This window comes from Phodopus roborovskii, unplaced genomic scaffold (assembly GCF_943737965.1).
Source record: "Phodopus roborovskii unplaced genomic scaffold, PHOROB, whole genome shotgun sequence".
In the NCBI taxonomy this organism is placed as follows: Eukaryota; Metazoa; Chordata; class Mammalia; order Rodentia; family Cricetidae; genus Phodopus; species Phodopus roborovskii.
In genome coordinates, this window is record NW_026126525.1 from 817,248 (window position 1) to 841,609 (window position 24,362).

At 41.4% G+C, this 24,362-nt stretch overlaps 1 protein-coding gene across 3 annotated transcripts; it reads right to left on the reverse strand.

Annotated features, from left to right (window-relative positions):
- Positions 1-1,253: 1,253 nt before the first annotated feature.
- On the reverse strand, positions 1,254-20,892 carry Cdc7 (cell division cycle 7). Of its 3 annotated transcripts, none has more exons than XM_051198203.1 (11): positions 20,753-20,892; positions 14,924-15,007; positions 14,553-14,688; positions 11,872-11,965; positions 11,647-11,789; positions 10,323-10,572; positions 8,906-9,001; positions 7,970-8,145; positions 6,963-7,045; positions 5,423-5,572; positions 1,254-2,648 (listed from the first exon to the last, which is right to left on the reverse strand). In XM_051198203.1, exons 1-11 carry the CDS (start codon positions 20,847-20,849, stop codon positions 2,269-2,271), a joined length of 1,689 nt encoding a protein of 562 aa, XP_051054160.1. In that variant the 5' UTR covers positions 20,850-20,892; the 3' UTR covers positions 1,254-2,268. The 3 variants fall into 3 exon arrangements, with proteins under 3 accessions (XP_051054160.1, XP_051054162.1, XP_051054161.1); XM_051198205.1 differs by having other exon boundaries at positions 14,594-14,688; positions 14,913-15,007; positions 20,753-20,791; XM_051198204.1 differs by having other exon boundaries at positions 14,913-15,007; positions 20,753-20,790.
- Positions 20,893-24,362: the final 3,470 nt, after the last annotated feature.

Here is a 24,362-nt window from a genome sequence, read left to right on the forward strand (position 1 = left end):
TGCTGACCAGCTACTACCCTCACTGTATTGGTGAGCTCAAGATTCAATGAGAGCCCCTGTCTCTAAACATAAGGTGAAGCTGAGGAAGACACCTGACGGCAATCCCCTGCCCCCAACTCTCATTTACACACATCAACATACATACAGGTTCCTTACTAATTATGATTAACATAGTAGGGATGTTTCTTCAAAACTGATACATCTACCAGATTTCCTGAAAACTAATTTGTCATACTGGCTATCTTTGTGGTAATATATTATATATGACTTATTAAGGTTTGCCCGAAGATTCAGAAAAGCAAAGTCAGCCACAAGTCATAGAAACCAGGCACACACCTTTATTCCTAGGCCTCAGGATTAAGAGGGAGATGGATCTCTGTGAGTCCAAGGACACCCAGATCTACACAAGAATAAATCAATCTAAAAGAGAATCAGAGCTCACACCTTTGATCCCAGGACCACTGAGAGGTATTTAAAGAACAGATTCATTCTCCAGCCATGACGAGAGCTTGTGGATCAGCCCTTTCAGCCTGAGGTAGCAGTAAGAAGCTAGTTAGTGGCTGGCTACTTCATACTTCTGATATTCAGCTCAAAGTTTGAACTCCATTATTATTTGCTGGGTTATTTTTTTTTTTCTGAGTTACATATATTTATTAACGTATCTTGCATGCCAATCAAATCCTGTCCTAAAAGAAGTTAAAACAACAGCTCTGAGTTCTAAGTGTTCTGAGACAGTTGCTGCCTCTCTTGGTAAATTCTTTTACACTGAGAGTCACCTTGTGAATCAAAGTTGATTACTGAGACTGTGCTTTTGAAAAAGCTGGTAATTAGGTCAAAGAGAACATTGCTACAGACTCTTCCATCTTCTTTAGTTTCACTCAGCTAGGCCAGTATTTGTACATCTACTACCCTCTATATAGTGGAGAAGGATTGCGCATTAATCTCAGAAGGAATAAAAATAATTCTATTTTAATTTATTTTTTGACAGCCCTCATTGGCCTGGAATTCATTATCCAGACCAGGCTGGCTTGGAACTCAAGAGATCTGTCTGCCTTTGCCTGCTGAGTCCTGAGATTGAAGGTGTGCCCCATCATGTCTTGCTGGAAAGAAATATGTAAAAGTTGTTTTGTTTTTCTCCTCACCACTCTTGTTTAGCCCTCTCCATGGCTCAAGCAACCTGGGCAGACGATAGACACATACCATGTGTGCCTGAATAAGTTGCCATTCTTTAAAGGAGTAGTCTGACATAAGAATCTAAAAGGAAGCATTTATTATTAAATACATATCCCCACAACATTCAAGCTTTTAAAAAAAATATAGCATAAGACAAAGTGTTTATACACATTGATCTACCAGGGTTCAAAACAGCAAAATGAGTATACTGATGACCTATGATTATAGGAAGGGAACTCTTCAGCAAGTCTACCCTCCTGACCCCTGGGAAGCCTGGCATGCTATCATAGACACGGGGCAGTTTAGAATGTAAAAAATGCACATTTGTCTACATCATTATCTTTCCTCCCAATCCACCTAAGCAAGGTCAACTTAGGTCAGAAATGCAGGAGTCTGGATGCTCCTAGCAGACAAAACCCCGTAGTGTTCCCAGCTGTACTCTTACCTTTCCTTGTAGCAGTTACCTAATTAATAAACTAGATAGTGTGAAAAAACAGTTGTAGAGCAAAAGCAGCACGTTTGCCTCATCAACAATATGCACATTATTAGGTTTCCAATATAAATAAATGCACCTAATGAAGAACCAGAAACTGCAGTACACACTGTGTAACTTACAAGACATGACTGTATGAAGTGGTATCATTTCTCCTATATCCCGGCAGTAATTATTTGTTTATATGCACACTAATAGGAAAGATCACTGTCTCTCCTGTACACCACCAAGAGCCAGTTCCCCATGCACACACAGCGTAGACCATACACACTCCCTTATTTTCACTCCCTTATTATTCCCTGTCATATCTGTGAACTTTATGACCTGTTCCTTGAACCTGTGCATCAGGCTAAGGCTGCTCTGGAAGCAGAGAAAATCAGGGAACTAAAGATCTGACTCTACTTGGTGGTTTAATTCCAAGATCATGTAGAGGTTTCCCCCTGGATCTTGAAAAGGTCCCCATCTGCTTACAATATGACATCAGAGCAAGTACTGTAACTTTAAAATAAGTTATTCATGCTTCCCTGGACTTGGATGCAAACAAGAACCTGTGATCACCCCACCTCACAACACATGGCAGTGACAGTGAATGGAAAACTGCATCAGGAACTCATATCTTTAAAGAATGGATGCAATAAGGCCGCCTCTGCTGTTATCCTGGAAGCTGGGTTTAGATCCAGAAGTTTGTCAAGCAGGTCATAGGCTTCATCAGGTACTGCATCCCAGCCTTCCAAGTTGGTAGTACACTCCCTGGGACGACTCCCACAACCATCACTGTCCCCTTTACACAAGGAATCCTCTGAATGTTGTCCTGGAGGTGTCTGTCCTCGGGAAGAAGTTTTACGGGCATTGTTCTCTAGACAGACATACTCTGGTGGATCAACTGCTATCTTGGGAGTGGTGGGGTCTAGACTCCTTAGTCTCTCACAGAGTTTCCTCAAGTCTTGTGCTGGGACTTCTTTGCTACACAAAACTGATTTGCCTAAAAAAAAAAAAGAAAGAAAGAAAGAATTATCTGCATATATCAAAAGTAACCCTTGAAGAACATGTAAGTTTAGTCATGTGCCTCATGAATGTGTTCAACCTTCATAAAAGCCAGTCTACGAAGTAGGGGGCAGAAGGCAGAAAGCAGGGATTCCCTGAGCTATGCCAGGGATTCGCCTGACAGCCAACTTCTCTAAAGAGCCGGAGTTCCTACCTTTCTCTCCTTCCAAACCTCCATGTTTTGGGCATAGCTCCCTGTGTTAGGATATGCCTGTGTACATAACCTCTGCTTAGCTCAAGAATCATATTTGTGAGGTCTGTATTCAGAAAGTCCTTGTTACGTTTCTGTTAATCAGTGGAGGGCTAAATTATTACCTTTACTGTGACAACTAATGAAACTTGTCTGTGTCACCCACAGGACTGTGAGTGCCCTGAAGATTAAGATGTTTCTGAACTCCTCAAACCTGTTGATTCCTGGCACACACAGATGCTCAGTTTCTGTCTGTTTTACTAGAGACTGTATTTACTTGGATATTCTAGATCAACCTATCCTAAGAGTAGCCGAATCCTCTGCATACTCTTCCTTTCTCCTCAACTATCCATCTGTAATAGTAAATGCTTCCTGGGACCAGGACTTAAGCTCTATTACTGTCAGCTCACAATGGGTAGCACCAGATACCCAGGCCAGGCAAGGTCATGAACAAAATCAATCAATAAACTAGATTATCAGAATGGGCAAAAATAAGGACAGACACAGATAATCATGAACTATATACTTCTTCATTAAACAGAAATGCAGCTTTAAATAATGAGATGCACATGTAAATTCCTTGATAGAGTACGAAGCTTGCCAATAAAGCAATCCTGGTTATAAAAGCCTCCTTTTTATTTTCTAATATAGTTACTAGACAGGAAAAAGGATGAGAAGTTTAGGGATGGAGAAAGCTAAGAAAGCAAATTAACACAAACTAAGCTTAGTGAGAATACAACATGTGAGTCCATTTCTACTTTTAAAACTCACTTCTACTTTTGCTAGGAAATTCTAGCCAGAGGAAGACACCATTACAGTTTTATCCCTAAATTTATTAGCTTGCTCTGACATCCTAAGATAAAGTTCAGCAAATCCTATACTATATATGTACGCACAAATTTTAGCACACGTGTTAGTAGTGAGGGAAACAACCTAATGAACACATTCAGTCAGGATATATTGTGTCAGGCTTTTGTTTCAGCTCAAAGTTTTCTTTTAATTTACTCAATACAATTCAACAAGTATTTAACGACCACCTACAATACAACAGGCTCTGCACAACACTGGCAAGTCAGCACTCTGTACAAAACAGCAAGTCTGTGGGCACTGAGTCTTCCACACCCTGCTCAAGTTTGTAAGACCTGTTTGAAGTAATTCCATTACTGGCCCTCATTATAACTGAGGGAAAGAAATTCAAGCTTTTCAACAAGATGTTTTGGTACTGGCTGACAAACTCCAGATGCCCAACCTTCTGGTGAAGCCGTTTAATGGGAGGTGGATAGTTTTAAGTAGTTGAGAGCAAACGTAAGTATGTCCTGTTCTTTGTACTATAATCCTAATGTCAGGACAGTAGTGTCACTCCTCCCTTGTGTGCACTAGTTTAGCTTGCTAACGCTGAAAAATAACAGGTAGACAGGCACAAACTGCAGAGTAGGGGCTACTACTTTTTGGCAAGTCTATTTTGAGACTCTTCTTAAGACACAGTTTTTCTGGCACATTAGACCTTGGCAACTGGTGCTCCAAAGCAAAGGCAGCATTCTAAACAGAAGTAACCCTTCCCAATATAGTACTCCATTTTTCTAATTTGTATTTTCCATATAGGCAGGGTCGTGGCACAAGTATATAGTTCTCTACTGTCAGTCAGTTCTGACATGTCGTTCCACTTGAGAACCACTGGTTCTGGGGCTTAGTTACTCTTGAGGTAGGCCAACTGAGAGACTGACCTTATCACCCACTGACTGAAGCACACCCATGCTGGGAAGTAGCAACTGGAAGACTACTTGGAGAACAGACACAGGGTGCGATTTGCGTTTGGGCTACTAGAGCGAGGCTGAAGTAATTCTCAAGCACCCCATAGAATGCATTGTCTTAGTCTTGACTTGTGTCACTAATATTTAAGCTCATGAGCTGGATGTGGTATCACACTAACCCAAGCACTCAGGAGGCAAAGGCAGGAGGATCTCTGTGAGCTCCAAGCTGGTCTGGTATGCAGTCAGTTCCAGGCTAGCCAGAGGTATACAATGAGACCCCTGTCTCAAAAAGTAATTACATCATATACTAATTGTTTTACCTTTTTGCCACCCTAACCAAAGAAACTGAGGACTAGTAAGTAAACATTCCTATTACCTTCCCTTACTGTAGTCCTCACTTCAGTGCCAAGTACCCGATGTTCAATATACAGAAGATTAAAATTTACTATTACAAACATTTATATAATAAAAGTCAAATTACAATGGAAGAGTTAAGATTACAAAGCCGATTTCTTCTAGCTAGTTGACAAAGAAATGTAAAGTTCTGCTTTTAATACTAGAGTCACTAGTACTCTGTGTATGATAATGGCAAATGATTTTTATATTTTAAAGAAAATGACTTTTTTCAAGCAAATGAATAATTTCTGAAGACTAGATGACTTTATGAATATAGAACAAGTTTATTTACAAGGAGAATTTTGTAACAAATTATTTAGGAATTTATAGGTGATAATCAAAAGCATCTGTGTTTTTCTAGGATATAAAACTTACCAAAAGCTTTAGCAGCCTGGATAGTTTCCCTGGATCCTCGAATTGTCATGATTTGAGCCAGAGCAGTTAAATCATCGCTGGCCTTGTAAAATGGGTACCGCCCACTGAGCAGGGAGAGGAGTATGACACCTGCAGACCACATGTCAATGGCTGTGACAGAAAAAAAAAAAAAAAAAACTGTGAATGTATGACCGTCTAAACTGGTAGCTGTGGACCTTTACTTCAAACATTATCTTAGAAGCCTTAAAAGTCAGGAAACACAGGCTTGACTTAACAGAATTCCCATCAAGTAGTTCTGGAATAGACATTTAAGTTTCTTGGGAGATTTTAATGTAAAACCACAACTCTAATTCAACATTCTTTCTGCGAAACAGCTTTCTCTCTTGAACACACCGGTGAATCAGAAGGTTGTAAGTAATTGCACATTTTATAGGACCAAAGGAAATTCAACGGCAGCTACATGGGAAGACTCCGGATGCCTTTCAAGATGGTAGGTTGGTACTGTTGGTGTTCTTTTGAGTGAGAGAGCACCACAACAAAACCAGAATCAGCCTGACTTGAGTTCTTCCTAACCGATTGCTCTGTTCCCCTGGCCACTCACCACTGTTCTTCCTTAGTTTCATTTTACCACTGTCTGCTCCTTCAATGTCCTCTCCTCTACCCTGTGCTGAGTTCCTCAGAATTCCCATTTCTTCCCTGCATATTTTCCCTCATAGTTCCATCTACTTTCCAGCTGCAACTATCATTTATATACTGATGCTCAACCAAGTCTCAATTCCAGCTCCTTCCCCAAGATTCAGACATAACTTTTACTCTGCAAGACATTCTATTTGGATGAGCCATAAATCTCAACCAGCTATGCTCAGTCCAATTTTACCTTCCCAGGCTCTTCTTCGTTCTCTATCTTGTTTCTGGGTCCACATCCATGTCCCTCAGGCTAGTGATTTAAACACCCTGGATGCCTTTATCCCTCAGTACCCCATGCACATTTTGATAACACCTACTAAGCCATGCTTGCCAGTTCCTTAGTTGTTTCTCTTTTCATTCCCGTCAGCACTGCGATCACTCATATATTCCTTACCTTTCACCTGGACTACCTGGGTACTGACCTAAAGAATCTGCTCTTTGCACACCTGCAATGACCTCGAATACAACCCTTACTGTCTATCCCTGCATGGCATCTATGGTCCATAGTCCAAGCGGTTGAACAAGTGTAACCTGTATCTTCCCAGCATACTTTCAATCTTCTCTTGATCTCCATTTACATTAAGCAACACTAAACTTATGGTTTCCTCTACAGCTAGATTATGCTGTTTCCTGAGTTTCTTAGGTTGTGATCAATGCCAATCTCCAACTCTATAATATTTCCTTAAGGCCATCTTCTTTATGAACTTCCTTTCATAACCCCTTTGGGTAAGAACAGATGTCCCTGGATACCCTATAAAGTTTTATCACCATATTCACAAGTCATTTTGTAATGAAGATCATGTGTATCTTAACTATGATGGGAACAGGTAGTCGTACTTCTTGTGCTACGTACCTGTGGTTTGGTTAGGACACTTTGTCAGGACCTCTGGTGCTCTGAATCCTGGTGTGCCTGCCCGAGGGGCAACCTGCTGCCGCCTTATGAGGAAGACATAAGACATCTAGTTACATTAAAACTGAACTATTGGCGGGGTATGGTGGTGTATGCCTTTAACCCATCCTAGCTTGGGAGATAGAAGCTAGAGTGGTCTACACAGAGAGCTCCAGGACAGCAAGGGCTACCTAGAGAGACACTGTCTCAACAACTAACCAAAAACAAAGCAAAAAAAAAAAAAAAAAAAAAAAACCCCAAACCAAAACAGAACAAAAAAATAACCCACAAAAATGTTGAACTATGTTAAGTCCAAAAAAAATAAGCAATCAATTTAGTTCACATAAAAATCTGTCCTGGTGTCAATATAAATAAATTTGTTATAGGTACTGAAAACTGATTGTGATATTTTCTATTTACTTTCATTTTTCCCCACTAACCCCAACACCCTGGCCTTATCCCAGACAGATTTTTAACACAATTTCCAAGTATAAAAACAGATGGCAGATAATAAAAATTGTAATAGAAAAACAGAACACAACAGGAATTTATACAAAAATTCTTTTAGTTGGGGATCTTGAGTTACTGATATACTCACTTGTGTAGATTTAAGTTAATCAGGAAGAATCTATAAAAACCAAATCTAAAGGAAAAACTTCCAAGGTAGAGAAGAGTAGGAAGCATTATTTGGCCCTTGTTATTCAACACAGGCAGAAGTAGAAGAAACAATGGCTTGTACAAGAAATGTCTCCAAGGGTTCCCTCCACCCACCCTTAGTTGCATGAGAGAGCAAATGTGTTTTTCAGAGAAAGTTTCATCAAAGGAATATATGACAACTGTTAATTGGCCAATGTGTCGCTGTGTGCCTGGCCTATGTTTACTTCCTTTCACTCACAAAACCAATATTCCACCAGTTGCTTCCTATTCTAATCATGTCTGGTGGCATGCGGTGACTCTTGGAAACACCTCACCTTGACAGGCAAATGCTGCAGACTCTATCTGTTCCATAACAGTCGCAGGTCAGAACAACCGGGCAGGGACTGGTGGTTTTCCTCATCACACTAGCCACAGCTTTTGTAGATACAGTTGTCTTTTTTGTTGCTGGCTTTCTTGAGATTATGTCCACAGTCCTTGATTGCTTTATGAGCTACAAAAAAAGAAAAAAAAAAGTTGTACTTTCTATTTTTGTGTCATTTACCATAATGCCTTCAAATGCTGGCAAAAGCAGTTTCAGAATTAGAAACTTCATTCAAAACTGCTGAAGGAGATACTACAGACTACAATTCAATAGTTGTCTAGTAAAATGTTTTAAGGGTACTAGGCACAGTCAGACATGTTAGTAATTGCTGAACTAGGGGAGGTTGAGGCAGGAGGATTCCAAGTTCGATGCCAACCTGTCTCCACAAAAAAGTTTGGCTTTCTGTCTAATACCATTAAAATTTACTAATTAGCTTGGCAGATATTTGACTTTATCAGGATTTCCCTGACACTAGAGAAGCACTCTAACAGTACTAAGCATTACTGATTACTAAAGCCTAACTCCATTTCACAACTGTAACCCTCAGTTATACTAGGTCAGTCTGTAATTCGAGCCCTTGCTGGCACAATTTAAAACCATCTAACCTGAAGGAACTTTACAGGTATATTTACTCTACCATGTGGGGAGAATTTAGGAGAAATCTAGCCCTGTTCTGAACGGTCCAGAAAAGCAACAACTAATCAGAATTAAAAACTCCACAAAAAAAGTTCAGGAAAAAAAAAAATATATAGATGATTGAATATTGAGTAAAACTACCTTCTGCCAAAGCTAAACTCTACCCCATGCTCTAGCACTAATTCCAGAGGATTCCCTGAGCTTGTCAGCATGAGGCTGATGGACGGGTGAGCTACAAAGCTACATTACTTACTTTCTCTGCAGGGCTCTCATGTGAAATGGAGCTGTGTATATTGAAATTTCTTTCTCCAAAAACAGAGCGCTGGACAGAAAGGCCTACAGATCCCTCCTACAATACCAACAAAAACAAGGAAAATAAGGGTTACATCTGTAACACTTTCTGCCAGCTGTACTCTGCTATAGTTTTGAAAGAGTTAAGTGACATAAAACAAAAACAGCTGCACCCAAGACATTCTCAGGAACCAAAACACTATGTGAAAGGAGAAAATAGTCTAGGCAACTTGTAACATTGCAACACCCACACAGTCCACACAGTGTGACCATAATCCGGTGTGACCACCATCCACACGCAGTGTCACAACTGCCCAGTGTGACCACAGTTCATACAGTGTGACCACTGTCCACAGTGACCACAGTCTATAGTGTGACCACTGTCCACACGCAGTGTGACCACAGTTCAGTGTGACCATAGTCCACACAGTGTCATCAGTCCACACAATGTTACCACAGTCCAGTGTCACCACAGTCCACACAATGTTACCACAGTCCACAGTGTGACCACCGTCCACACAATGTTACCACAGTCCAGTGTCACCAGTCTACAGTGTTATCACCGTCCACACGCAGTGTGACTACAGTTCAGTGTGACCATAGTCCAGTGTCACCACAATCCATACAGTGTCACCACAGTCCACACAATGTTACCACAATCCACACAGTGTCACCAGTCCAGTGTCACCACAGTCCACACAGTGTTACCAAAGTCCAGTGTCACCATAGTCCAGTGTTACCACAGTCCATCCATGCACAGTGTTACCACAGTCCACACAATGTTCCCGCAGTCCACAGTATGACCACAGTTCACACAATGTTACCACAGTTCAGTGTCACCACAGTCCATCCATGCAGTGTTACCACAGTCCACACAATGTTACCGCAGTCCACAGTATGACCACAGTTCAGTGTCACCACAGTCCACACAATGTTACCACAGTCCACAGTATGACCACAGTTCATACAATGTTACCACAGTTCAGTGTCACCAGTCCATCCATGCACAGCGTTACCACAGTCCATGCATAACGGTTGCCACAATCCATATAGTATCACCAGTCCATACAATGTTGCCACAGTTCACACACACACACACACACACACACACACACACACAACACCCAAGTCTCTAAAGCCTATGCAGCTAAAATGGAGACAAACACTTCAGAATTTTCCCTATAATGCTTTTTAAATAGAAGGACATCTTAATTTTGTAATATATAGGGAATTTTCCTGTTTTGTCATACAATACTATTATCACATAATAATTTATCAAGTCTTTTAGGCACAAGTACTACCCTAGCATTCTATTTCCCCCTGTTGGTTGATGGAAAACATGCCTAAACGTTTGAAACTGAAAATATATAAGGCAGAACCTTTCCATCTTTTCCTTGCTTAATGTGAACTTGTGCATTGGCGTAGGATCTTTTGACAGACGTTTTTGCAGCATACTGCTGATCCAGTGTTTTGGGTGCTGGGCGACTTAGTGAGCCTTTTTGTCCAGTGACTCCGTGGTGCTTGCTTCGTGGGCAATCTTCCTGATGAGCCTCAGACTGGACAAACTTGAGAAGTTCTATTTTTGTGTCAGGGGTTCCCTGGGCCAAACCAAAGTCCACCAAGGCATACCTAAGAAGCAAGATTAAGTACTATCAGGCTCCTATAACACTTAAATCTGAGTAATGGTGTAATGCTCTCAAACCACACTCAGAAACTGTAATTCATTCCAGAATAATTAAGAATTTATAATGGAAGCCAGGTCGTTGGTGGTGCACACCTTTAACCCCAGTACTTGGGAGGCAGAGGCAGGTGGATCTCTCTGTGAGTTCAAGGCCAGCCTGGTCTACAGAGCTAGTTCTAGGACATACAGAGAAACTCTGTCTGGAGGAAAAAACAAAACAAACAAACAAACAAAAAAACCAAAGAATTTATAATGGGCTAGAAAGATGGCTCAGCAGTTAGGAGCACTGGCTGCTCTTTCAGAAGACCTGGGTTCAATTCCCAGCACCCACATAGCAGTTCACAACTGTCTAATTCCAGTTCCAGAGGATATGACACATTCACACCAATGTACATAAAATAAAGGTGAATAAATAATTCTTAAAAGATTTATAAAACCTAGAAAAAAAGGGAGAAAGAAAAGAACTTAATAACTAAGACTGAAAATCAGAGAAAGATGAATCCTTAAACTGATGGGTCAATTAGGCACTCTCTTTCTACTTATGGCCTGTGTAGAGACAAGGAAGAAGGGGGATGAAGAGAAACAGAATGCAAAATCCTTGGCCATTCAGTAGTGGGAAGGGGACATCACAATAGCTAATTTCTAATGAAACAAGTATAAAGAAACCAAAGAAAAACAAGGGCTACAGAATTAGTCTTAATTTTCTTATACTAAGTATGATATATAATTTTCAGCTTGTAACATCTCTTCATCGTGTAACTTTGGTGTTAAAAAAGAAAGCTATGTTGTCCAGTGTTCCTGCTTACTAAGATGAAAATATGAAGCACAGAAACAAGGGCTTTATGGTCAAAATGGGCTAGATTCTAAGTTTCTTTCATCTAAGTGCACAGCTCATGATGTACATTGTGCATTTTCCTCATCTCTCCCCAGTCACTATAAAAACTTGAATAGAAACCATGTGAACATCGTGGTTTACAATGCAAATTCAACTGTAAATGTTTTCTGGGATTCTTCCTACTTACTTTTTCAGGCGTCTGTTGTATAAAAAATTGCTGGGCTTCACATCACGGTGAACAATACCAAACTGATGAATCCGTTTCAAAGCTATGAAGAGATTAAACATATACTCCCGTACTTCTTGGAAGGAAAGAGAATTCAAAATGTCCTAAAATAAAGTTATGAATGAAGTCACAAAGCTATTTCAACTAAACATTCAGCTAAAGCTATAAAACTATTTAAAAACCTACCAAAAACGACTCATGTTCCAGATATGGCATGGCAATAACCACATGATCATTCTTCCGGAAGCAGTACTTAACTCCCATGACATTGTCTTGGCCCCTGGTGGGAAATACACAGTGAACTAACTTTAGAGGGAAGGTCAGATGCACTGTCACTTTATGCCTTTAAGAAATGAATTATTGCTAAGAGGTGGTGGCACATGCCTTTAGTCCCAGCACTTGGGAGGCAGAGACAGGAGGATCTCTGTGATTTTGAGGCCAGCCTGGTCTACAAGAGCTAGTTCCAGGACAGTCTTCAAAGCTAAGGAAGCCCTGTCTTGAAAAACAAACAAACAAACAAACAAAAATAATTATTATTTGGCAAAACATATGTACTAGAACATTAGTGAATATAAGTATTTAACTGACATTAAAAAAAAGATAAAATTTTCAAACAAAAATCAGTGTCAGTTACAGAAGGTTACAATCTAAACCTGATATATCTACAGTTTTAACTGGGTTAGTGGCAAATGACAGATTATTAGCAGATATTACTAGCAATAGGTTTTAAAAATAAGTAACATTCATTGACTCCAAAGCTCTGACCTATAATAAACTCAGTCTTAAGAGATTCTGAAACGCTCAGTCCCAGTGGGATGCCTTCATCAAACCTTTCCTGCCAGGGCCCAGGGAACCAGACACAAGAGGAAGCAAAAAGACCTCAAGAGCCAGAGGGGATGGATGACCCCAAGGCAGTGTCTTCCAGACACAACAGACTGAAGCATGTGTAAACTCACAGAACTGGCTGCACACACAAGGCCTGCACAGGTTCAAGCCAGACGGGTCCCAGAGCTGTGGGGGACAAGGAGGTAAGACACAGGTTCTCACCCCAACCAAGAAGCTATCTGCAATTGATAACCCCTTTGCAAGGAAAACTTAACCATGCTTAAAGGAAGGTTCCATGCCCAGCAGATGGCCAACAGAAAAGAAAAAATACATTTTTGTAGATGTTTTGTCTCATGTTGTTTTGTTTGGGCCTTTTCTTTTGGGGAGTCTTACTGGTCTTTTGCCTATATATTATGGTTTCTGAGTTTGTGTTTTTGTGGTTTTGTTGGGTTATGCGTGTTTCTTGTGTTTTTTCTTTTCTTTCTCATTTCATTTCATCCATTCATTCAGAGATCCTCCTGCCTCTGCCTCCCACCTTCTGAATTAAAGGTGTACACCACCACACCTGGCCTTAGTCTATTCTTTGTTTATTTGCTTTCTGTAGAGAGAAAGGGTGTGGAGTTGGGTAGATGGGGAGGTTCTAGAAGGAATTGGGGGAAGAGGAAACATGCTCAGAATACACTGTATGAAAAATTTTGAGTTAAAAAACAAAACACCAAACCTCAGCCTCACAATACCCTCATGGAAAAGGTTATCCTCCCTTTTTACAAACGAGGGAACGAGGTAAGGAGAACATCCCCAAAGTCACAAAAGGAGTTAAATCATTTTCTCCAGATATATACTCCTATTCACTATGCTAGACTTCTTTGTACAAGATGGGGCTTTAGAGGGAAGGTGAGAACAGTTATTGATGAAGCAGGAAAACTGAAGGAGGTAGCATCTAAAACCAATGACCACACACTAACCACCCCATCTTTCACAGCGGGAAGCCAAACAAGGGACCGAGGAACACACTTGCAGAAGAGACTTTTTTGGGGGCCCCAGATCTCACATTGTAGTTTGGTCTGGCTAGAAACTCAGAGATCCTCTGCCTTGGCACTGTTGGAAATATAGGCACACCAGATTTGGATGACATTAGTTAGGAGTAACAAGAAGATGAGGATGGTATCTACATGTCTGGCTTGAACAACTGAGAAGATGAGCAACTGAGGCAGTTGAGAATATTTGTTAAGACTGATTATTTTCTGGCTAGGCAAGACAGGTTAAAATTTAGGGGTATATGTGCATATCTAGGTATGGGTGCAACACACAGGAAGACATATTATCACATTATCTTATTCATATATGGAAGCCAATAAAGTGGATCTCATAGAGTAGGAAATAAAATAGGATCACTAGAGGGTAAGGTTAGTGGGCAGGCATACAACGAGGTTGGATAACGGTTACCAAAATACATCTGGCTAACAGTAATAGGCCTAGTGTTCTGCTGTACAGTAGGGTCACTATAGTTTAGAGCAATTTACACATTTCATCTGAAGGCTTGAAACACACACACAAAAAAGATAAATCTTTAAGGAAATAGACATATTATTGGGCCTGATTTGATCATTATACATTATTTGCATGTATACACCATTACATCATATTCTATAGATGTGCAATTATTTTACGTCTATTAAAAAAGGCAATTATGTTCAACAAAGAGAGCAACAACTAAGTGTGTAGTCAAAGAGAAGTGTGCAGTTAAAAATGGCACATGTAATTAAGAACAAGCCCACTAAGAACAAGCCCAGACCATAAGCAAAGGCTGACTAGGTTACAAATAGATAAGAAATAAGAACAGAAGCCATGCTGTACCTCAAGAGAAATCTCCTCTGAAGGGATTAATGGAAATTTAACCATCGCAAGGTATGGGACAAAGCACTAGCCAAGAGCAAGCAGGTGACTGCAAACTTTTAATTCAGGTATAACTTCATCATTCCTATTAGACTACTGCATAAATTATAAACCACACGTAGCCAGTTCAGCTGCAAGCTGCTTACCCCGCAACTGTCAGGCACTGGAGCTCTGCTGCGATTCTTACAGGGTGGCTTGCTGGGATTAAGTGTTTCAGTGCAATCTTCTCTTCATGTCCTACTTGTAGCTGTGCCGTGGCCAAATAAACAGAGCTGAAGGTGCCTAAGAAGCAATTTAGTACACTTTTCAGTATAGGCTTTAAAAGCGTCAGATAAACAGTGCTTTAAGACATTAGTAAATGTCTTAATGGGATATTAGGTTAAGTTATGACTGTTGGTTTTATTCTAAATATTTATTACTTTTCATTCTTCCCAAGAGGGGCAAAAAAAAAAATCTGTTACCATAGTTACTAACATTACCATCAGTTTAACAATAGTAAAACATACCCTTAAATTACCTTCTCCAATTTTGTCCTTAATTTTGAACACATTGACAAGCTGAGGTACAGCTTCACAAAGCTTCTCAATGTCTCTTTTAATGCCTATGAAAGAATTAAGAATTTACAGTTAGAATCAAAGAGAGGTACTTAAGGTTTTTGTTGTTATTCACATTTGTTTGGGACAGGGCAGTCCCCCTTAATCCCCAAGACAGGGTTTCTCTGTGTAACAACTCTAGCTGGCCTGGAACTTAGAGTACTGGGATTAAAGGCATGCACCACCACCACCAGGCTTGGACAGGGTTTTATTACAGCCCAAGCTCTGGCCAAGGCTTGTGTTTTCCCACCACTGTCTCTCAGGTACCATTACGGGAATTTCCCATCATTGCTCAGCTTATAATTTCTTAGGTTAAAAGATAAATCACTGTGTCCAGAACCCCCCACACACAAACAGATAAATCAGTGAAATACATTTTAAACCAAGAAATTCACAACAAAATGATAAACATTGAAACCCCACAGAGTTTCCAAAAAGTTGCAAGTTGTAAAATGTTAACTAGCAGGAAAAATAAAAAGATAGTCCCAAAATTAAAGCAAAGCAAAGTTCTACTGTATTGGGGCTACACACTAGGAGACACGCTGCCAGTATGAAAATGCTAAGTTTACAGCAAAATAAGACCTGAAGCTGGGCAAGAGATGAACACAGTAGTCCAGCTACTAAGGACACTAAGGCAGGAAGATCACCTGAGCCCCAGGAGAGGGGTGTGCTAGTACATGCTGTTACTTCCAGAGCCTAGGGCATGGAAAAAGAGGGTTAAGATTTCAAGGACAGACTGTCTCAAAACTAAAAAATCAATACACGATATGTGATGTGATCACTAGATGGCATAACAGGGGCACAATGCAATAATCTAGAAAACGATTTCCTTTATCAGACACAAAATCTTACAGGCTGGGAAAGTGTTAAGACACAGAAGGATTTGTTGGTCCTTAGAAAGACAGTCTTCTAAGGGTCTCTAATAGGGGAGTGGGGTGGAGGATGAACTCATTTAATGTGTACCCGAAGTTAACAGCATCCTGTTTTTGACCCCAGAAAAACTGCTAATTTTAACTAAATACAACAGTATACACAGCTAAAGCAGGTAGAAGCAGTGACATAATCTAATAAACTACTGACACAAAAGAGATACAAGTAAGAATCTAAAATTATATTCTGTTGTAGAATTGAAGCCAAGCACGGGCTGGTTTCTCATAATTATGCTCCAAGAGCTCTCACGTGCACTACTTTCGAGGATGGTTTTCTCCCTGCAGTGGTGTGGCCAGAACTCAGGGCTCACACAAGCAAGTGGTGCTGTCCTGTAGCACTTGGTTTCTGACAGTCTTGCTATGCATGCAGGTTAGGCTGGTCTCAAGCCTGCAATCCTCCTCCTTTTTTCCTGAATGCTGGTACTCCAGGCACATGCCATTGCTTGGCCCTCAAATCTACGTAAAAGCCCTATGATGCTGGCACAATAAGAACGAATATCATGCCAGGCATGGTGGCATACATCATTAATCCCAGCACTCGGGAGGCAGAGGAGAGACAGGCATCTCCATGAGTTCAAGGGCAGTCTGGTCTACATAGCAAGTTTGAGGCAGCTGGCTAGGCTGTAAAGAGTGAGACCCTGTGTAAAATCAAATATAGAAACCTAGTCAGCTAGGTTATATCACTTTCTCAGCGTCAGAGATTACCACCGATGCTTACAAAGACTCACTCATAATCACACCCTTTAAAAATGTTTGGCAATGAGTAAACTTTTAAAACGAACAAACTGGTACAGCTGGGCACCTCCAAGAATTTTAGTCTTGTAGAAGAGACAGCATTATTATTCTTTTTTTGTGCCCCGACCTGCGGGGCGAAGGGTAAGGGACAAGAAGAATGACAGCAAGTCCATATTCTGATCAAGCTGTCAAACTTTATTTTCTCAGGGGAGGCTTATAATAGGACCATGGGAAGGACGTGAGTGGGGGTTTGCAAGTGGGCAGGATGAAAGGGTCAGTAGAAGGAATGCCCTGAACTACTGTTTAACTGGTTGTAAAACAACAAGCCTGTATCTAGGAATGCTCTGCTAAACATTCTGCTTACTTCTTAAGAGGCAGTAATTTTCTATCTCAGAGGCCTGAGGTAGTGAGGATAGGGATGGTCCCCAACATCTTTGTTTGTTTCCCAAGACCGGGTTTCTCTGTGTAGCCCTGACTGTCCTGGAACTCGCTCTGTAGACCAGGCTGGCCTCGAACTCACAGAGATCCACCTGCCCTTGCCTCCTGAGTGCTGGGATCAAAGGCATGTGCCACCACTGCCTGGCCTAGATAGGTTGTGTTCTAATGTGGAAAAATGAGAAAGGATGTTTTAGGAAGAAGGAATTATGTGGTCGGAAATGCTATAGAAAGTTAAAGAAAAAAAATGAAAGTAGAAGACAGATCAGAAGAGGAGGGGTGCCAAGAGTCAGAGATGAAAGAGTCCAAGAAGACCCAGTGCAGTGCTTTCTCCTACAATGAGCCACTTAAAAGCAACAACTTACTTAAGCTGCCCTCACTTTCTCCTCTGTATCGCAAGCGTGGAGATCCCACACAATTTCAATACAAGAGGCGACATAACATGACATTGGAGATGGGGAACCTAGAGTGGGACCTTGGATCCACTGAATACCATCCTGTCATGTCTGTCTGGAGCAGAGTTCATCTCCATCTACATCTCTATTATCATCATTATAACTGCAGTGTTTAGGACCAAACCTTTTGCACACTAGTAAAGTGCTCTACCACTGAACTACATCATCAGCTGTTGTTTTATCATCTACAGAAGAAAATCAAGGTTGTAATAGTGTTCATGTCATTTGGGTATTTAGAGGATTAAAATAAATGCGTATACACACTTCATACAAAGCTTGTCACACAGTAAATGCTCAATGCATGACTATGATCATTCTTACTATTATAGTTACATTGCGGGGAGGGAGTGTTGACACAGGGTCTCTGCGGTTCTGACTGTTCCAGAGTTTGTTATGTAGACAAGGCTGGCCTCAAACACAGACATCCTCCTGACTCTGCATCCCAAGTACATGAAAGGCTGCACCCACACTTCTAGCTATAGTTAGCTTGAGAACATTAATTAGTGTTTTAATCACTGACTTATCTCTAACATCTACAAAAGTGCCTGCATATAACGGATACTGAGTAAGCATCCATCACTCAGGTATGTTTTCAATCTTACCATGGAGTAACAGTATAGAGTATGTCATTTGGGATTTTGTATACTGACTTAACTTCCCATATTAGGGGATCATATAATTTCATACAAGCTGGAAATCTTTGAAGAATAAAAAGAAGACATTAGTAATGATTTTGTGACAAGAAATGTCAACTGTGTCACGGTAACTGTAACCATTGTAAAAGCATGCACTTCGGTGTCCTGTACCCACTGTAGAGCATGGAAACATTGTACTTTGGTTTTCTAATTTCCCTAAATTTTCTTTAATAAGCAAGAATAATTTGTTGTATTACAAAAATTCAAAAATACTACTAAACAAAGTGCTGTTCATTTGCTGCACTGAATACTTAGCTATTTCATACTATCAAGCCCCTCCTGTGTGCTGGATCCTTTGGTTCTCCATATGCAAAGACAGACAAGAAGGTCCTAAAACCCCCACCAAACAAAAAGGAGTTAAAGTAAGGCCCAGGCACATGACTTCATCAACTTATATCTGGACCCCATCAGTATTTACTAAAATGGTTTTTCTGATAGTTTGGCTTTTATTAAAGAACCCCATGAATAAATGTTTTATAAGTTATCAAGGGTATTACTTGTAATGTCCTATGTTGGGGTACATAACAGCTACAACTTTTGAGTCAGGAAATAAAAATCACCCCCGCTTAATTCATCAGATTTTCAAGATATTAGCAATGGAACATTCCTCGGAAAATAATTCCAGAACCAGATGAATGAACAATGTGGACGAAAGGTCACACTGAATACTGAGTGCTAAATTATACAAGAATATGACTATGTTGCTGCATTGTATCTGTACTTATTAATTAAAAAAAACAAAACAAAAAAAAAAACAGACTGAAAAACAGGTTATTTTGAAAATAAATACAGGACAGGGGAAACTAGGTAACAGTGTTTTAAGATTAATGTAAAGCCTATAAAATGGATGGGAAATCTAAAGAGAAAGCAGACAGCTTAGTTTAAGGAAGTTCATGGTACTTCAACAGGAATGGAAGATGCATCTCAAATTTTGCCATAAAGAGGAACACTGAGGAAGGTACTCATTGTGACAATAAAGAAGTTTACTTTTAGTCAAGAAACCAAAAATATGTGATGTTAAAGCTTCTGGGAATATACAAATTGTAGAGGAAAAATTAGTAGAGTCACTGTATCTGGGATAAACGGCAGAATGAACTGTACTTAGACCTTGAAGAAATCATTATGGGAAACAGTTGATTGTTTTCTGTTATCCATAGAGTGTTTTTCTGAGGGAACTTTTACGGTCTTTTCATGACTTTGGTCACAGTGTGGTCCCAGTACACCAGGAGCATCCTGTATTGTTGAGTACTATGAACAGTACAAAGCAAGGACTAAAGTTGCAAGGGTGTGATGTTTTCCTTCAGAAAACATATAGATTAGATCAGGTTTTTGGTGTGAGTCACTTGCCCCCTCCCCCCAACAACGAAAAAACCTTTTCCCTAACAATCAGTAAATATGACTTTGTGCCTTTGCAAAGCTGTTCAGGGGTTCAGTTCATAGAAACTGTTCCTGCTTTGACAGAGCCTGAAATTCATCTGGAGTGACCTTCTTTCTTTGATCATTCCAAAACAAACAAACAAACAAAAAAACCAGAACACTTAGACAACAAATAAAGTGCACCTCACAAATTAAAATCAAAATTAGTATCTTTTTGGACAAGCCTAAATTTTCTCAAGACAAAGATGATGGCTAGCTTTTAGGAAAGAATAGGCAACTTTTGTTTAAAAACACATATGTTAAATGAACACTAACACACTGGCACTGGGCACAAAGTTTCTGGGGGAGGGGTTGAGACAGGGTCTCAAGTAGGCCAGGCAGGCTTGATCTGTAGGAGCCCACCTCCACCTGAGTTTATGGATGTGAACCACCACACCCAGCTGAAGGGGCACATTTTAGTTTGTAAGATCCCATATTTTCAATCTGCATTTTGAATAGTGGGAAGTGGTTGTTACAATACCAGCGCTACAAATCATCCCATTCATTTCTGTCTGTGCTCTGCTTCTGAACACTTAAGATCCCTCCCTACCCTGTCAATTTCTAAGACCTAGCTTTCTGAGGGAAGAAAACAGCGGGGTTTGTACAGTTTAGGCATCAACAAACATGTTTCCCACGGGCGGTGGTGGTACATGCCTTTAATCCCAGCACTCAGGAAGCATCTCTGTGAGTTCGAGGTCAGTCTGTTCTACTGAGCTAGTTCTAGGACAGCCTCCAAAGCTACAAAGAAACTGTTCAGAAAAACAAAAAACATGTTTTCCTAGAAAGCCACTAATATCTGGACCTAATCAACTTCATCTAAAAGGACAAAGTTGGATCCCAATCCTCTTAAAATGTAACCCAATACTGTCTAGATTTTATGGCTCTACATGGTCACGCGAAATCCAACGTAAACATACAACTCAGGATGAGTCAGGTGTCTGTGGGTTTTCTTTCTTTCTTTTATTCCTGAGATTGTAATTTAATCACAGTTCTCCCTTCTCTTTCATCCTACTTTTTTGCGGTGTAGCAGCAGGCTGCCCGGGCATCTTCGCAACTGTAGGAGTGGGGTATCAGACACACACACATACCTGAAAGTTTAACACTCTGCTCATATTTTTTTAACGAGTCGTCGGCGGGACCCCTGTCACCGCCACGCAGGGGGGAAAGTTCCATTGGCTCCTCCATGTGAGCACCCAGTGAGGCTACGGAGTCATGTCCACAGGGGAGGGCTGCACTGTGAAGACCAGAACAGTGAGAAAAGGAGAAGCCACTCAGTGACCACCACCTGCCCTCGCGGGAACCAGCATTAAAAACCACACGTAGGTGCAAACACCAGCCAAGGAGCATGCCTAGCAGGGGGCTGAGCGGGGACTCCTGCGCGCTGGGGTGCGAGCTTGGGGACCCGCCCGCCCGTGGCTGTGGGGGAGGGATGGCGGTTTGACCCCAGAAGACCCGGGAGGAAACCGCTCACCGGGAGGCTGGCCCACGGCCCCGCACAAACCGACGGGCGAAGGGCGGCTGCGAGCCAACCGAGCAGGCCCGGCGGAGCGCATCCGCCCCCAGCGAGCGCCGAGGGCGAGCAGCCCACACCAACGGGAAGCTCAGTGCGCAAGCGCACCCCTTCCCGCCGCGGGGCCCCCACGTTAAAGCCCAGACGCGGGATGCTCGCAGGGCCACCACGCTCCCGACCCCTCACAGGCCAGAGCTGTGCAGGAGCAAACTGTCAGAAACTCACGGTTGACGAAGGTTAGGGCCCCCACACAGGCAGCCGCAGGGAGGGAGCGCCCGCCCAGCCAAGACACCAATCGCGCCTGCGCGAGGCTTCCCGCGCTGCTTTGAATTGCTCATGCGCACGGCCCGGCCGAGGGCCTCTGGCGGAAGAGGTGTGGTCTGTGCCCACGGCAGGCGGTTCTGCAGGGCGGCCTCCCTTAGTCCCTTTGCACTTTTCTCCGCTTGTGGCTTTGGTAGTGGTCATTGTGCGTCGAGCTATTTAGCAGTGACGGAAGCCACAGTCTTTTTAGGGTGCTGAGCTGATAACAGCGGCGAGCACGCCGGGCAGAAAAAAAAAGAAAGAAGCCACCCCAGTTTGGCCTCTTTTTAAAAAATAACCAAGTGTGTACGTGCATGGGCGTGGGACGAGCATGCGTGAGACTGCTACTACTGGTCGCATCTGCAGGGGTTGTTCCTGACCACCGCCTAGAGCTCGGCAAGGGGTGGGGCCTAGAAAGCACCCACCCACTCCAGGCTGGTACATGCTGGACCAACTCCCACTGAATCCTATCCCCATCCTGATACGGGTTTTACACTTTGATACTTGGCCTTGTTAAATTACCCAGACTGCTACTGAGCCTCACAAGCAGCAGAGTTTGCCAGGCTCTTGTGTGCACAGCCATAATGTTTACAATTTTCAAGGAGTTTGTGACTTTTGTTGTTGTTGCTGACTGCCTGTGTTTCTGGTGTGCAGGAAATCATGGCCGTGTGTGTGTGTGTGTGTGTGTGTGTGTGTGTGTGTGTGTGTGTGTTCTGCCAGAACTTCATACTTTTAGCTCGCATGTGTAGTTCTTTAGTCCATTTTGAGTAATGTTTAAAGGTGTGGGGGGGTGCACAAGCAAATTAATTATTTTTTTTTATTGCCATGAAGAGACCATGACACTGGCGATGGCAGCCCTTATAAGGAAAACATTTAATTGGGCCTGGCTTACAGGTTCAGAGGTTCAGTCCATTATCATCATGGCTGGAATCATGGCGGCATGCAGGTAGACGGGCTGGAGAAGGAGCTGAGAGTTCTACATGCAGATCATTAGGAAACAAGAAAAAAGAAGAGACACTGTACCTGACTTGAGCATTTGAAACCTCAAAACCCACTCCCAGTGACATACTCTGTCCAGCAAGGCCACACCTCCTAATAGTGTCACTCCCTGCAGACTAAGCATTCAGACACCCGAGTCTATGGAAATCATTGTTCCTATTCAGACCACCACAGTTTGTATGTACACTGCTTTCAGGACACACAGGCCCAGATGAGGTGGTCCCTTCTGCCTCCACCCTGATCATCACAGGCCACCAAGAGACCAAAACAGAAAGACATTAAACACAGTGGAAATAGCACTTTTAATAAGAATTTCAGCATTGCCCAACAGATGCAGCACTGGTTTTCAGCCAGAGAACTTTCCAGAACTATGAAGGAGATACTGGGTACTCCTGCACAGTTTTCAGGCAATGGTGTGGTGGCCACCACCCTCATGAAATCCCATATGACAACAACAGTGTTACAGTGGGTTGTCCATCTAGTTTAGAAGAAACAAAAAAGCTCAATTAAAAAAAAAAATCATCTCACAGCAGAAATGACTTACTTTTTAGTTTATATGTGAGGGTTTGCATGAGTGTGTGTGTGTGTGTGTGTGTGTATATACACACACATCATGTGCATAGAAGTGCCCAGGGTGGTCAGAAAGGGCCTCTGATCCCTACAGCCAGAGTTAGAAGCAGCTGTGAGCCTCTGTGTAGGTGCTGGGGACCAAACTTTAGTCCTTTGCAAGAGCAGCAAATATTAACAACTGAGCCATTCCACAGCTCCTGAGTAAATTTTTACAAGTGGTGTTAGATAAAGATCTCATCCTGTTCTTTAAAAAAAAAAAATGCTATTTTTATATTTGTACATATTCAGTCTTACTAGGACACTCACCATTATTTTTAAGTTTTTAAAAATATAGTTAGGTATCTAAGAAAAAGCTTAGCTTAAATTCCATTTAAGTATACCAGTAACTTCATCCTCTGTGGTTAAAAGATATTCATTTTTGTCTTATTATTTTATAGCATAGTTGAAAGAGATACAAATCTCAGGATTAAGTTTAAAACAACTTCTTAGAGGGAAGTCTGCTTATAATAAAAATTATCTGTCTGTGTTGTTTGTTTATCTGTCCTTTTATATGACATCTATGGGTAAATGTGACCCAGTTTCAAAAATTAAAAACATGAAGACTGTGAAGTTCTGAGAGGAGCATCTAGAAATCTAGAAATGCAGAGAAAAAGAAAAAGAAGAAAACAATACTGTGACTGCATTGAAGGTGAGGGTAGTTCACAAACTAAAAATAGAACACTCACCCCCAAAACAAATAAATACCTCAAACACTGGAAAAATGATGTTATCATTTCTAAAGTTTAGAGATGTGATCGGATTCATATTTAAATACTCAAATGTAACCTTGAAGATGGAGGCTGGGCTCCAGAATGTTCATAGGGCTGAGAGGTCAAGCATTACGAGCTGGAATGGCAGGCCTGGTTCCCACGGATTAAAGCTGTTCCTCTGGCCAGTTCCGACAAAGGCTGATAGTTTCAGTTCATTAGTGTGTGAAGACAAATACCCACTGCAGCAGTGAAGTATGATGGCGTCCCTTCCGAAGCGCCTGTCGCCTTTAAAGGGATTGTTTAAAGTTTTGAAATGTGCCTAAAAGCTCCAAGGTGAGGTGCCCCTTCTGCCGGAAGAAATATGCTTTAAGGTCACATCTTTTTTTAAACGTATCAAATATTGTATTAAACTTTTAATATTCTTACATGTTTTCAAATTCTAGCTAACTTTAACTTATAAATAGGATACTTATTTATTAAGGCAACTTACTGAAACACTGCTTTATACAACAATATTAACTGAGGTGTATAGCTAGTGTTTCCCAGAAATAGGTTTTGGCTTTTAAAAAT